At 48.5% G+C, this 13,878-nt stretch overlaps 1 protein-coding gene across 8 annotated transcripts in view; it reads right to left on the bottom strand.

Annotated features, from left to right (window-relative positions):
- Positions 1-1,375: 1,375 nt before the first annotated feature.
- The window catches only part of BMP2 (bone morphogenetic protein 2), a 221,942-nt gene continuing 209,439 nt past the window's right edge, over positions 1,376-13,878 (bottom strand). For 7 of the 8 annotated variants that reach the window (XM_032681640.1, XM_032681643.1, XM_032681642.1 and 4 more), the window contains 3 exons: positions 10,699-11,136; positions 9,595-9,953; positions 5,590-7,281 (listed from right to left, as the gene is read on the bottom strand). In XM_032681640.1, the coding sequence (XP_032537531.1) occupies positions 6,437-7,281; positions 9,595-9,946 (1,197 nt within the window). In that variant the 5' untranslated portion in view covers positions 9,947-9,953; positions 10,699-11,136 and the 3' untranslated portion in view covers positions 5,590-6,436. Of the gene's footprint in view, positions 1,509-2,995; positions 3,156-5,589; positions 7,282-9,594; positions 9,954-10,698; positions 11,137-13,878 lie in introns of those variants that run through there. The other variant, XR_004355839.1, reaches the window with a different exon arrangement.

The following is a 13,878-nucleotide window of genomic DNA, read 5'->3' as shown; positions in this document are numbered from 1 at the left end:
TCATTGTTTCTGGCTGTAAAGCAGAGGCTTTTGGTGCAGTTGCAGTCAGATGGCCCTCCCCCCTTCCTCCTCCCATCACCACTGGCCTTGCAATTAAGCTTCAATATGCCTGTGTGTATATTATTGATGTGGAAACAGCTATTTCCATCATGCCGCAGACATTCTATACTTTTGAAGTCTGTGGTTACAGAGTCATTATTCCATACAACACTTTCCCATCACTGGGGTGTGCAGAATGCCATAAAAAGTGGTTTGTGCAAGTTCCAAGCTACTGGAGTTATGTCAATGGTTACCTTAAATCCATTATTTTCTGTCCATGGTCACCCTGCCCTCTGAGGATTTGCTTTAATAAAAAGGACTGGATTGTCTGAGAACCAAGTGAGGAGAGCTGTGCTGATTTGCAGATCTGGTGGATATTTCCATCTTTTAATCTGCATATTGTTTCCAGGATGACGATGACAGTAATAATAATAGTAGTAGTAGTAATAATAAAAAAAAAAATAATAATTTGCTTCTCTTTGTAGTGAAACTGCTGGAGTTGAAGGCTCTGTTTTAATGAGACACACTGAATGAAACAGTGTCCTGCAGTGCAAGAAGTACATGTCAGCTCTCCACTGCCTTGGCATTGTAAGCCAAGCTACAGCACAATATTCATAATTTTCTTGGTGATCTCCCAGAAAAACCTTCTTAATTTAATCTCTAATGGGATTATCAGCCTCATTAAATTGTAAATCTTCCACAGTCCAGCCGTTGTGGGAACCTGAACTTTCATAATGTTATCAATTCACTGCTCTGATCTTTCTACCTGAAGTCCCCTTAGAACCTTTTAACACTTTGAGCTTCAAAAGCCCGTGGAGTCCTTCTCCACTTCCCTCACCTACCACTTTTTCCCATGAAAATCCCTGCCTTTTTTCAAACTAAAACAACACTGATCTGCTTCTTCCCACCACAGCCCTGACTCAGTGGCTCTGCTCTCATTTCTGTGTGGGCAGCCAAGCCCATGTTGCAGAAGCCCCAGGTGTGAAGGGCAAACCCACCTCTCAGGAGATGAGAGCCAGGCTGGCCCACTGCAGATTCCCTACCCCTGGAGAGGTCCAAGAGCTCTCAGCCTCTGTTCATCCATCAGGGCAGCACAAGCCCAGGCAGGTATTGCAGCCGAGTGCCTTCACAGCACTATGGAAATACAGATGTAAATGAGCTCTGGCCCTCAGACTTCTGGCAAGTTACAGACACAGTCCCTGGTGTTACAAGGTGTCTCCCTGCTGCACCCAGGGGTGCAAGCCTCCAGACCTTCCCAAACTAAGATCCTGCTGAAGGCTGGGACAAACTGCCTCTGTAAAGGACACAGAACCAGGACAAAACCAGTGTACCTGCTTTTCTAAGTGACCACTGCTCAAGGCTCGCGGACGGAACGTTGCTAAATCCTGGAGGGCACTGACACGTGACTAGATTCCAAAAAGAGAGGAAACTCCACCTTAGGAAACCATTACTGCTTGTTGCAGGCAAGGCTGTCAGGAATACAGGTAAGGAAGGATTAGTACTGGAGAGACAGGAAAGAAGTAATCTTAAAATACTTTTTGAATTCTTTTTGTGCCCAAGCAAGGCAAAAGTAGTAGACACACACACAGTTACTTTGGCACACATCTGCAAAATCTCTTATGAGAAATAAACAAAAAAATTTGGAGTACAGCAGAGTAAGGTTATGTTCTGAAGGAGCTGGGACTTCTTCCTTGTATACAGTAGTCTAACAAAATAAAACACTGTTGCTTGTATCCAACACATTCCTTACAGCAGTAACACGTACAGTCCAAGTGTCCTTCTGAACTTAGCTTCTTGTTTCTTTCCTATGTAACTAAAAACCAAAGTGGTTTGTGCCTGTAACAATCTTTAAAAATACATTTTAATGCCTTTGGCTTTTCATCATTATTTTGAGCAGTTTAAGTCAACTGGAACAAGATTTGTGGTTCTCATGTTGTAAGATCACTACATATCAAGATCTCACAGCAGTCTGCCCTACCAAAAGGGGTTGCCTTAATGTAAAGGAGAAGCTAAACATTCCAGATCCATAATTAGATAAATAATACTTCAGGCAAGATATGGCACCTTTAAAAGTGCCTTTTCAGTCTTGGATTTTTCTCTGCTTGTTACTACAGAAACCATCTAGCAACCAAAATCTAACACAGACTCCACCCAAAACAGAGAAAAACAATATAGGCAGAGTAGGCTTTTTCTCCCCCTTTTTCCCCCCCCTTCCCCCTCCTTTTTTTTTTTCTTTGAAAGGGTGGGTGAGTGCTAAGGAAAAGTATCTTACTGTGCAAAGGAGAGGAGCATTTTGCATGCAGTTGAAACAGTAAAGCTCTGATTACAGATGGCAGCAATGAAAGCAGGAATGAGTAATGAGCAATGAGAAATGCGTAATGCGGGATGAGGATATAATTTCCACACATCGGCTAAAGAAAGGTTTACACTCTTAAGCAATAAAAACAAACCATTAAGCCAGACCTGCACTGTCAGGAAGTATAAAACAGTTCTTGAAACTCTGCAGTTACTATACAAAAGCTTTTCATAAACTTTTGTTTCCTGATCTTCATAAAACATTAACATCAAGCTGCCATATGGCAATTAGCTGCCTCCTGAAATCAATAAAAAAACAACCAAAACCCCCCCCAAAAATCTACAATTTAGGAATAGCTATACAATAAAATAGTTTGATAATTATCCTCCTCTAATAGTGTAGCAAAGTGGGTCTAGTATAAATGCAGTCCAGATGAGCTCCTTCTCCAAAGCTGAGAGTACAATAAATCATGTTCCTCTCCAAGCCTCACGGTATGGATGTGAGATCTCAGCTGCCTGGCAGGGGGAGCAGGTGATGGTCTGTGGCCACCCAAACCCCACAGGAGCAGGAAAGGCCTGGTGCCTGGTTGTGGTGAGCCCAGGTGAGCAGCAGAGCAGCCCCTGCTCGCTGGGAATGGGCAATGCTCTCGGGAGAGCTTACCTCAGCTGACGATCCTCCCGCGTCATTTTTTATGGTGCTGACCACAGAAGTCCAACTGAATTCTGCGCAAAAATTATCAAGCCACTCGACAAAGCTGCTACTGACTCTCAAAAGGACAAGGAGAGATGCTGATCACATTTGTGTTTAGAGAGATGCTTATCTGAAATGCACAAAGGGTGACATTATCTATCACAATCTCTGCCTAGATTATATAAGTGCCTAGAAGCAAAACGTTTAGGGGCTATAAGGTAACAAAGGCAGTTTTGCCTTCAAAATCTTTTGCTTTTTCTCCTCTTAAGAGGAAAAAAAAAAAGCACATTTCTCCTTGTAGATTACTATAACACTAGTAAGTACTAAATAACTGAAGTAAGTACTGGAGTGCTGTGGTGACAGCATACCATCAGTATTTAGCATTATTTAGCAGTCATTATCAGCCTTTTAAAAGATGTCAGAAAGCCCAAACCTTTGAGAAGGGCTGCCCAATCATCAGCCCTACCTAAAAGGATTCAGGAACCCAACTCATCTCTAAGAGAATTTTCTACTACTCATCTATGAAAGTTTGTTTTGTTTCTTTTACCTTAAATCCTAAACAAAGTCTTTAGTGCAGCACTCTCAAGTCTCCAATGTAGAGAGCGAGGCTAAAGGTTAAGGACTTAAAGATACATTACAAAACTGATTCTGCAGAAATGTACTGACGTGCTGAGCCTGACACAATCATATTTCCTCCTCAAAATCAGCGTGGAACTGATGATTCTGTGACTAACACCACTCAGTTATAGAAATGCTTACGAGAGCAGGTCTTAATAGGTTTACAACTCTACACTGGCTTCACAGTGTATTTGACTAAGGATGAGAATCTTTGTCAAGCAACAGGAGGTTTAACTTTGCAAGGAATGCAGCATCACGCCATGACCAGCTACTGCTCATGCATAGACAAGTGCCACAGCCAATTTTTTGGAAACAAGATTAGCACCAACGTGTTCTCATGCCTTACAGGACAAGTCAAGCAGTCACCACTCTGTAAAAAGCCTCCCTCAGTCTCGTTACACATGAAGGAGCTGTGAAACTTGAGCCTTGTAACACCGGAGTTGAGGATCTGGTTGGAAGTGCTGTGGGTTCTTTACAGTTTTCAGCAGGTTTGGGATCATACCTTCCCTGCTCATCATCACATTTTCAGCACTTTACACCCAGCTTTCGCAGGCTTAGGTTTTACAGTGCACTAACACAGCTGTGACTTGACTGGCACAGCCACACACCACAGTGAACAAATTCTCACATCCTGGGATGGATGCCCTTGCCAAAGCAACAGCCATAAACTCATCCATCACCAGGAAAGGTGGAAGCAAGCAAAAGGCAAGCTAAACTTCCCCACTAAAAATATTAGCCACCAGAACAGCACCAGAAAAACCACCTGGAGGTTGTCCACTCAGTCAACTCATGGGCTACTATGTAGTATCAGCATGACCAACATCAGCTACCTTGCAAAAACAAGCAGAGCCAAACTGCAGAGTGATGGACTGTTCTCTAATAGCTGTTAAAAATACTGCTGGTACAAAGAAATACATAAGTTTTTATCTCGCCACAGCAGCTTACAGTCTAAGGTATTTTTAAGCTCACAAGATAAAAAGTGGAGGCAGCCAACAGGAAATCAGATTTTCTCTCCTATCCTCTGTACCCACTGATTTTTGTGATGATTAGCAGTAGAGAGCTGTTCTACAAGAAGACCTGTTGATCAAGTTAGCCTTTCTGATCATCTCATCTATTTAGTACCTTCGCTGCAGCCCAGATGATTCTGGTAAAAAAAAAAAAAAAAAAGGAAAGAAGGAAAGATTCTGGGGAGAGCCATGAAAAAGAAAAGGGTTTTGTTAATAAGAAGTAAGAGGCCCATATCAGAGATCCCCAGAGTTGACTTAGAAAGGTCTCTAAAGGGCCCATTGCACACATGGCTTTAGGACTTGCTGCCTCAGTTCACCAAACCCAGAAGTGGATCCACACCAAAGCCCATTTAAGCCACTCTCCCCCTCTGCTATTTCAGCTCAGCTTCCCCAGTGACCTGACTGCCAGACCAGGCTTGTACCACACAACAGGCACCGTCAGGAGCAGCTTTGATGCTGCATCTGCCAACTGCAAATCACGCCTTTGCCCCTCACAGGAAGGATTTAAAAAGCAAAAAAGATGCAACCACAAGTTGCTCTTGTCATGGCTGCACAAGTTAACCGGTTTTTTTATAGGCTGGACTTTTCAGAAAGAAATATCAGAGTTCTATGATTTATTATCTGCAATAGATTTAAACATTCGGGAAGGAAAAAAAAAAAAAAAAAAGGTTTCAAACACAAAACCCTGGAAATGAAGAGATGCTAATCTGCCAAAGAGCAAACCCATCAGCTGAGGTTAGAGAGGAGGCTGCACATGACAACAGCTCACTGTATGCAGGGCAAAAATTGCAGATTAACTTCACTATAATACTCCACAGAAGTGAGCTCTCCTCTGAGGTAAGGAAGTATGCAATGCTTTTCCAACTGTTAAAGACAAGGGCTGGTACAAATAAGGTTAAGTATTCCTCTTTAGCATAGATAATCACAGGAAAAAAAGGATGACATTTTAGCTTTTATTATTTTATATTTGGCCAGGACTTTTAAAGGAAGGACTTTTAAAGGAAACATCAAACATTCACTTTTCTGTAGGTCTAGAAAGGATTCAGACTTCCCCCACCCCCGCCTCCCATAGGATTTCTATTGGCCCTTCTTATATTCACGCCGCAAATTAGTTGGGAATAGCAGTATTTATACTAGATCAGCAACGTCTGGTTCTTATCCAAATGTTCCACCTAAAGAGGATGCCAGTTCTCATGGATTGGACAGCCCACCCTGCAGCATTCCTGAGAATTGTACAATATAATCTTGAAAGTCAGCAGAGTGGATTATCCACTTTTTTCTGGATTTGAACTTGTGACCTTAACAGTAGCACAGCAGAAAGCAAATGTGCTATGCACTTTGCCATAGTAACCTTCCATGTATTCTTTTCAACTTAAATACACACAATTGAAACAGCTACAATTTTGGAAAATTATGTACAAACCCTATATTTTTTTCTTTTTTGATTACATATAAATACAAATTAGCTATTCTTCTAAAAAGTGGTTATAATAGTAAATAAATACAAAATAAGAATCTGACCATTATACTTCATGTGCTGGGGTTAAACCCATATAAAATGTACAACTAAAATACATTTAAAATCTTTAAAGGAATATTTCTCTGATTAAAATATTTGTTTTCCCAACTTTTTCGTAGACATAAATATATTTTCAAAATAGTTGTGTTTTTTTTTCTTTCCATTTCATTACATAAATAAAGTCTTCATTGGGAAATATTAAAGTGTCAGCTATTTCTTTTTTTTTTTTTTTTTTTTTTTTTGCATTTGTCTAATATATTTGCTGTGTCAGCGGCACCCACAACCCTCCACGACCATATCTTGGTAGTTCTTTAATACAACTTTTTCATTTTCATCAAGGTAGAGCATGGAAATAGCACTCAGTTCTGTCGGCACACAGCAAGCCTTGGGGATTTTGGAATTCACTGAATTGACCAAAGTCTGAACAATGGCATGGTTTGTTGAGTTTAGATGGTCTGCCAGTGGAAAAGGACATTCCCCATGGCAGTAAAAGGCACTATACCCCGGCGGGGCCACAATCCAGTCATTCCACCCCACATCATTGAAGTCCACATATAACGGATGCCTTTTGCAACTGTATTTGTGGCGTTTACGCTGTTTGTGTTTCGCTTGACGCTTTTCTCTTTTATGGAGCGGGTGTCCCTTGCCATCATGCCCAAACGTTACTAACAATGGCCTGAGCTGAGACCAGCTATCTTCATCCTGATGTAAAGACCTGCTAATCCTAACGTGCCTCTTGGAGGCACTGTTCTCTTTGTCCAAGTGAACCACCTCTACCACAAACCCATGATTAGGTTGTCCATGTGCAATCCACCTCAAAACAGCGGGCGTTACATCAAAACTTTCCCATTTACTTGCATTATGATGCACCAACCTGGTGTCCAAAAGTCTTGTGACAGGGTCCTTAGAGGTGGCTGTGGCTGGCTTTATAATTTCATAAATATTAATACGGTGATGGTAGCTGCTGTTGTTCTCAAAGGCTCCGTGCACCTGTTGCCGAAAAATCTGGAGTTCAGCTGAGGTGATAGACTCCTCGTCAGGGATGGAAGTTAAATTAAAGAAGAAACGCCGCGATGTTTTCCCACTCGTTTCTGGCAGTTCTTCCAAAACTTCTAATGTGATTAAACAGGGAAAATAAAAAAAAAAAAAAAGAGAGAGAAAAAAGGGAAAAAAAAAATCAGGAACTGAGACAAGCAACCAAACCCCCTCAAGACAAGTTGCTGTTGGCAGCCTCCAAATGACAGCTAACACATGTGGCATGCAAGATGTGAAAGACTTTCCAGCAGAAAATATTGTCACCCTTGTCTTTCTGTTTGTTTTACAAGCACATATAGCATCAAGTCAAAAATGCTTCATTCATTGTTACACATTTGGATTGAATACTGATGCCCTTTGCATTCCACGTGCTTATCATAAGTGGCAAGAAATTTTGAATTAATTTGGAATTCAAGGATGGGGAGAGAAAACCCAAGCCCTATAGTTAGTGGGGAACCATTAAGAACAGTTGAGGACTTTGGATAGCTATTGCATTTCTGCTTTTTTCAAGAATACAGCTCTAACATCAATCCCTTAAACTCTATTCTGAAAAACATTACTCTGCAATTTAGGTGACTAACAAAGCTAAACTTATGGATTTTTGTATCTTTAGTTAGAGACTGTGAACTCAGCATCTGCAATGGTACTTTACAAAGTACACCCTAGTATTTACCCAAAAGGGCCATAAAGAACAGTGGGAAGATTCAACTATCGAAAAAAAAAAAGAGGTGGATGGTAAAGGGATAGCGAAAGTCACCTCCAAACAACAAGTTTTCAAAACCACCACAAACAAAAATTCAAGAAGTCACTAAACCCCAGGCCATTCTCACTTTTGAGTCAACAAATTACTGAATGGAGCTCCAGAGGGAGTAAAACATACCTAGGGCTGCTAAGAAGTACGTTGTTGCTACAGACATTGAAGAAATTAGAAGTATTTGCCAAAACAAAGCTCCCTCAAGTCATGGTTTTTAATTATGGTGCTAAGCATGCTGGAGAAAAGAAAAAAAAAAATCACTTTCGAAGGGGAAGGCATAACTGCTGTCAGCAGTTCTCAGTCATGCAACCATTCCCCATTGAATCCACTACAACTTTTTGCATAAGGTAAGACTCACTCTTAGTCTTTCAGGACCAGACCAACACCTGTAAATACGCAGGTGTCTTGAATGGTCACTAGACAAACTTATGCTTTCAAGAAGCCACTAATAAAGAGTGAGAACTCAGTGAGAAAATGGGAGCCACGCTTTCCAAACTTTGTGAAAGTTACAAAATTGCTTTCCTAACAAAACCAGCCCTTGCTGTAACACGACTACTTCAAACTGCAGATTTTTACATTTGCCTAAACATTATCAACTTTGCTCTTTCAGCTCTTCTCTGGGTCAGCCCCTTGCCTACCATACTTGGGTTTAATGGGAATGACCCACACACTGGCTTTTCCCCATTTACTGCCAGGTGTTTACTTCCCATGCAGGGAAACACTGAAGAGGAGAGGTTAGATTTCATCATTCATCTCCTTTCTCTCGACAAGGCTTTCCATTAAACAGCACATCCACTTCTCTGAGGCCACCTCCTTCATCCATCAGAAACTGAAATACTAATGGAGTTCTTTTCTTGACACAGTTTCATGCTAAAAGCATGGGAAAACTGCACTTTCATTACTTTTGCAGCGGGGCCACTGCATGCCAACACCGGAGGCCAGCAGCCAGGAACAATTACAACCCGGGGAAACGTTTCCCAAAAAGCACGTGAGCGACACGTGCCCCACCAGCTCCGCGGGCCTCCCCGTGCCGTGGCTGATGCCACAGCCACTATTTCGGCTACAAGAGCCAGAAAACGCACCCAAATGCTGAGTAGGGCCCGTTTCAGAGGGTCGGCTGCCTCGGTGGGCTGCAGGTGAGGAGGGGCTGCAGAGGTGCTGCTGGAGGCACCGCAGATGAGAGCCAAACCCCGGGGAGCCGTAGCGTGAGTCCGGCTACATCGCTCCTCGACGGCAACGCCGGAGGAGGTCGCAATTGATTGTCTCATTGATCTCTCACGGGGATTAGATAAGGATTAGAAACCTCCGCAGCGGCCCGGCTCAGCCGCGCATTAAGGAGCCTTTGCTGCTTTCCAGCCTCGCAGGAGAGCGGCGCTCTGTGGGAACGCTTAACGCGGAGCGGGTTTAGCGGGAAAACCAATAAACGGGAGCGCCCCGTCGGGCGGAGGGTGGGGAGAAGGGAGGCAAAAGCTCCTCAGCAGAGCCCGTCGGGCATCGCGCCCATCCAGGAGCGCCCGTGCCCCGCTGCACCGCGCGAACCCCGCGGTACCGGCGGGAGGAATCCGCCCCCCGCTCCTCCTCCAGCCCTGCCCTGCCCTCCGCTCCCGCAGCCCGCCGAGCCCCGGCCCGCCCGTACCTTCGTGGTGGAAGCTGCGGACGGTGTTGGCGCGGCTCGCCGCCCGCTCCAGCGGGAAGCCGAGCGCCGGCGGCTGCCCCAGCTGCTGCCCCGCGTGCAGGCGGTAGAGGTCCAGCATGTAGGGCGGGATGACGACGTCCTTGCCGGGGCTGGGCCGCCGCTTCAGCCCGAACATGTGGAGCAGGCGCAGCTCGAACTCGCTGAGCAGGTCCTCGGGGCGCTGCGCGGCCGAGGCGGCGCGGCCCGGCTCGATGAAGCGCCGCCGACCCACCTCCGGCATGAGCCCGGCCGCGCCGCCCAGCAGCGCCTGGCACAGCAGCAGCGCCAGGAGGGAGCGGGTCACGGCAACCATGATCAACCTGCGCGGAGGAGGAGGAGGCGATGGGAGCCAGTCAGCGCGGACACCGCGCCGGGGGAAGGGGGGGACGGGCGGGCTCGGTCCGCAGGTGGGACCCAGCCCGGCGCCGGGCCATGGCCGGCGGAGCCCCCCCAGGGGCCGCTTCAGGTGCGCGGCGGCACCGAAAGCCCCGTGGCAGGAGATCAAAGCGAGCGCGGCGGCCGGGCCGGGCCGGGCCGGGCCGGGGAGCGGAGCGGGGCGCTCCGCAACAAAGGAGCGCGGAGGTGAAGGGGAGGAGGGGGCGCAGGTGTGCCCCGGGCCGGGCCCGGCGCCGCTCCGCCGGCAGGGGAAGGGGCGGCTGCCCAGCCCAGCAAAGCGACCTCCCCGCTGCGCTCCCGTCCCGACCCCCGGCCTCCCCCCCGACGTCCCGCCGAGCCGAGCCGCGGGGGCTCGGGGCCGGCTCCGCTCCTCCCGCGGCGGGGCAGCGGCTTCCCCCAACGGAGGGAAAAGGAAAGTTATTTTCCCTCCGTGGAGCGAAAAAAGGGGAAGGAGGAAAGTAAGAATCCTGCTACGTCCTCAGCCAAACCCACTGGCTGATATTCTCCCCCTTGAAAATCTGGGCTGGATTATTATAATAACAATAATAGTAGTTATGATTAGTGTCCCGTCCCCCCTCTCTCTTCCAGAGCGCTAGCACCTCCGCCGTGGCCCACGGAGTCATCCTGCGGAGAAGGCTTTCAGCGGATCTGCGACCGCCGGAGCTATACCTGTGTGCAGCAGCAGGGGTTGTGTCTGCAGGAGGGTGTTCTGCTCTCGGGGTGTTTTTCCCGCATCACTTGGTGTTACTCCAAACTTCGCTGCTGCTCCTCTACAGCTGCCGAGCAGAAAACAGAAGTTCCCTGAAGTACAGTCCGCCTCGGAAACATACTTTTAGCAGCTGGTTGAGGAGGCAGAAGGCAAGTCCCGGCCAGGGAAAAGGCTTCTCCCTTTTAAAAGCAGCGATCGAAAAGTTGTTGCTTCTTCTTTTTCTTCGTCCTCCTCCTCGCCTGTGTGCGTGTGCCTGCCCGTGAATGGGTCCCTACGTGTCTACGGAGTTAAAACGCTCCTTTTAAAAAATGTCCTTTGCATCACGCTTATCAGACAGATGGTCATTTACCGAGATTCCCGCAGCAACATCAAGATGAAGTTTGACTTGTCTCCGCTCCCTTAAAAAAAGAAAGGAAAAAGGAGGGAGGAGGGTAAATAAAAGGGGGGGGGAAAAAAAAGGGTGGGGAGCTGCCCGCCGCCGTCCCGCGTGGAGCGGCCGCGTTAGGGCAGCGCGCCGGGCTCCCCGCCGGCCCCGCACCGCACCATGGCCGGGGGTGGCCGCCCGCCGCCGCCGCCGGGGCTTTTTGTTGCGCGGCGATGTCACGACCCCGGAGGCTCGGGGGCCCGCGCCAATCACAGCCGCCCTGTGGGAGCGGGCTGCGGCCCCGCACGGCTTTTAAAGGAGACGCCGCCTCCCTCCCTCGCTCCTTCCCTCCCTCCTCCCTCGCCCGCTCCCTCCCTCGCCGCGGCTGCCGCCCGCGCCCGGGTCGCAGTGCCGCCGGGGCGAGAGATGGGGCGGGCGGCTGTCCCGTTAAACCGCGGTACCGGCGGCTGATCCGATGCGGGAAGACCCCCAGCCGGGCCGGTCCCTTGCCCCGCTCCGTGCGGCCGTGCCGGAGCGGGACGCGGGACCGGGCCGGGTCGAACAATGCCCCATTGTAGAGCCCCGAGTGCTCCGCCGCCGCAAATCGGATTAGCGCCGTGCCCCGGACTGCTGGGGTGGTAAGGTGTGAAGGTCACGTAAGGTACCGGGAGAATCCCGGTGCTTTAAAACCACTTTAAGTATCTCCTTATTTATTATTCTCCCTTCGCCAGCGCGCGGAGCCCGCTGCCCGAGCCGGGGCCGAAGGCTGGAAGCCCGGGGAGTTTCCTCGCTCTCTCGTCCCCTCAAGAGAAGCGCCCGGGCTCGGGAGGAGCCTCGTCCCGCAGCAGCGCTGCTGCGGCGCACCCGATGCGGGCTCAGCCCCGGGCGGGCGGCGGAGGGTTGGGTTGAGTTGGGTGGTTGTTTTTTTTTTTTAAGATGTGGCTGCCCTCCAGTGGTGGAACGGCGGCGGATCGCCGGCCCCGGCACGGCAACCTCGGCACAAACCACCCGCTGCCGCCCCGCACCTGCCCGGGGCTGAGCCGCGCTCCCTGCGGGGCCGGGCCCTCCCGTGCCCACGCCGCTGCTCCCCGGGCTGCAGCCCCGACCGCCCGTGGTGGGCCCGGCGTCGCACAGCGGTAGCATGGGTGAAGAAGGCAGGTCCTGCTCGCTGGGATCTGGCTTCTAATCCTAAGTGCATCCCTCGCTCCCTTTCCTGATATTGCAAATATCCTGATACAATGGGTAGCTCAGTGGGGACGCGTCCCTCGCCCCCATCCCTTGTTTGTCTGCTCGGGCTCTGCGGCAGGGCCTGGCCCTTGCAAAGGTATGCGGTACCCAGCAATTTAGGGTCCTCATCAAAGCCACAGCCATCGGGACACCGTCATTAGCCGGGGTCCTGGTGCCTTCCCGGCAAGGCGACTGCTCTGCACTGCACCTTCTCTTCCCAACACCTCGAGGGGGCTTCATTTGCAAAAGACACAGTCAGCCTGTGACACCTTGAATTCCAGCGGAGGAGGACTTAAAACAGTAACAACTGAGACAGCTCCATTACCAGCTCCTCCTTTGGGAGCGGCCCTTTCCCTCCACTTTCAGCCTAGGAAAACCACTGATCCGAGGCAGGAATTCAGCACATTTGAGCTGGAATAATTCCTCCCGTGGACCTTCTTCCCTTGGGTTTCCTGTCACATTAGAGTGATTTCAGCTATTCTGGTGAAACATCCCTGCCGGATGAGGAGCTCACCCTAGGAGTTACACACCAGAGTAATTGAAGAGCTGGTAAAGCTCCTTCACACCAACAGCTCCCAACACTTGCTAATCTGATTTTCACTCATGGTGGGAGAAGGGACACAGAGTGAGGTGAAATCCTTCAGAAATTTAGTTATTTTTCCGTTGCATTCCAGCACAGATAATGTTTAATTTTATGACTTCCTGCAAGTCTTTAGCATGAACTGAAGGTTCATGCAGTGTGACTTCAGGGTATGCCAATTATGTAAATCAGCACTAAAATAACAATGGCAATGTAGTTTACACATCACTGACATTAAATGAGCACTTCAACTTCTAATTGCCATTCCAGTTCAATCTTAGTGGGTCATGCCAGGAAAAAGTCATTTCTTGCCTCAACACTTACTCCCTGTGCCTGGAGCATAGGCTGTACTGTATGCCCAGCTCTGCATTATCTCCAGGAGCTTTCTATATTAGGATGATGAGCCTTAGAAGGGAGAAATGTGTTTGTGGTTTTTCTGGAAGCCCACATAGCCTCTGATCTGATATCAACAGGGTCTTGTAGGTTTGCCCCTCTCTAATTTCAAATATAAATAGGCTCTCACAGTCTTTCTCTTGGCCACACAACACATTTCCCTTCTACTTTGCCATCTCTCAGTCTATCTACATCGGGAGCTGCTGGGACAGCAATTCTGCCTTCCCATCTGTTTCCCTGAGGTCCCAAAAGACAACACCAAAGCACCTACAACATGTTCCCTGAATGCACTGGCACCCACACCAAAGCCTCAGCCATGCCCCACCACACAAAGATTACTCACCAAGGCAGATCTGGTTCCCTTCCAGCCTGTACCCTGGTGAATATGGGGAATAAGGCCCTCAGTATATCATCCATGAAGGTTTGGTTATGGTTTGTGCCTCCTCACTGACTAAATACTGCCTTTGACTATTGTGCTCAGGCCTGTTGTGCTGCATCACCCCAGCACACCTGAGCTCACCAGCTGAGAAGCATCTTCATCATGACAGAGAGCGTTAGACACAGGTGTATTCAGGT

This window comes from Chiroxiphia lanceolata, chromosome 3, assembly GCF_009829145.1.
Source record: "Chiroxiphia lanceolata isolate bChiLan1 chromosome 3, bChiLan1.pri, whole genome shotgun sequence".
Taxonomy (NCBI): domain Eukaryota; kingdom Metazoa; phylum Chordata; class Aves; order Passeriformes; family Pipridae; genus Chiroxiphia; species Chiroxiphia lanceolata.
The sequence above is the reverse complement of the archived record's forward strand: the minus strand, read 5'-3'. Positions and strand labels throughout refer to the sequence as shown.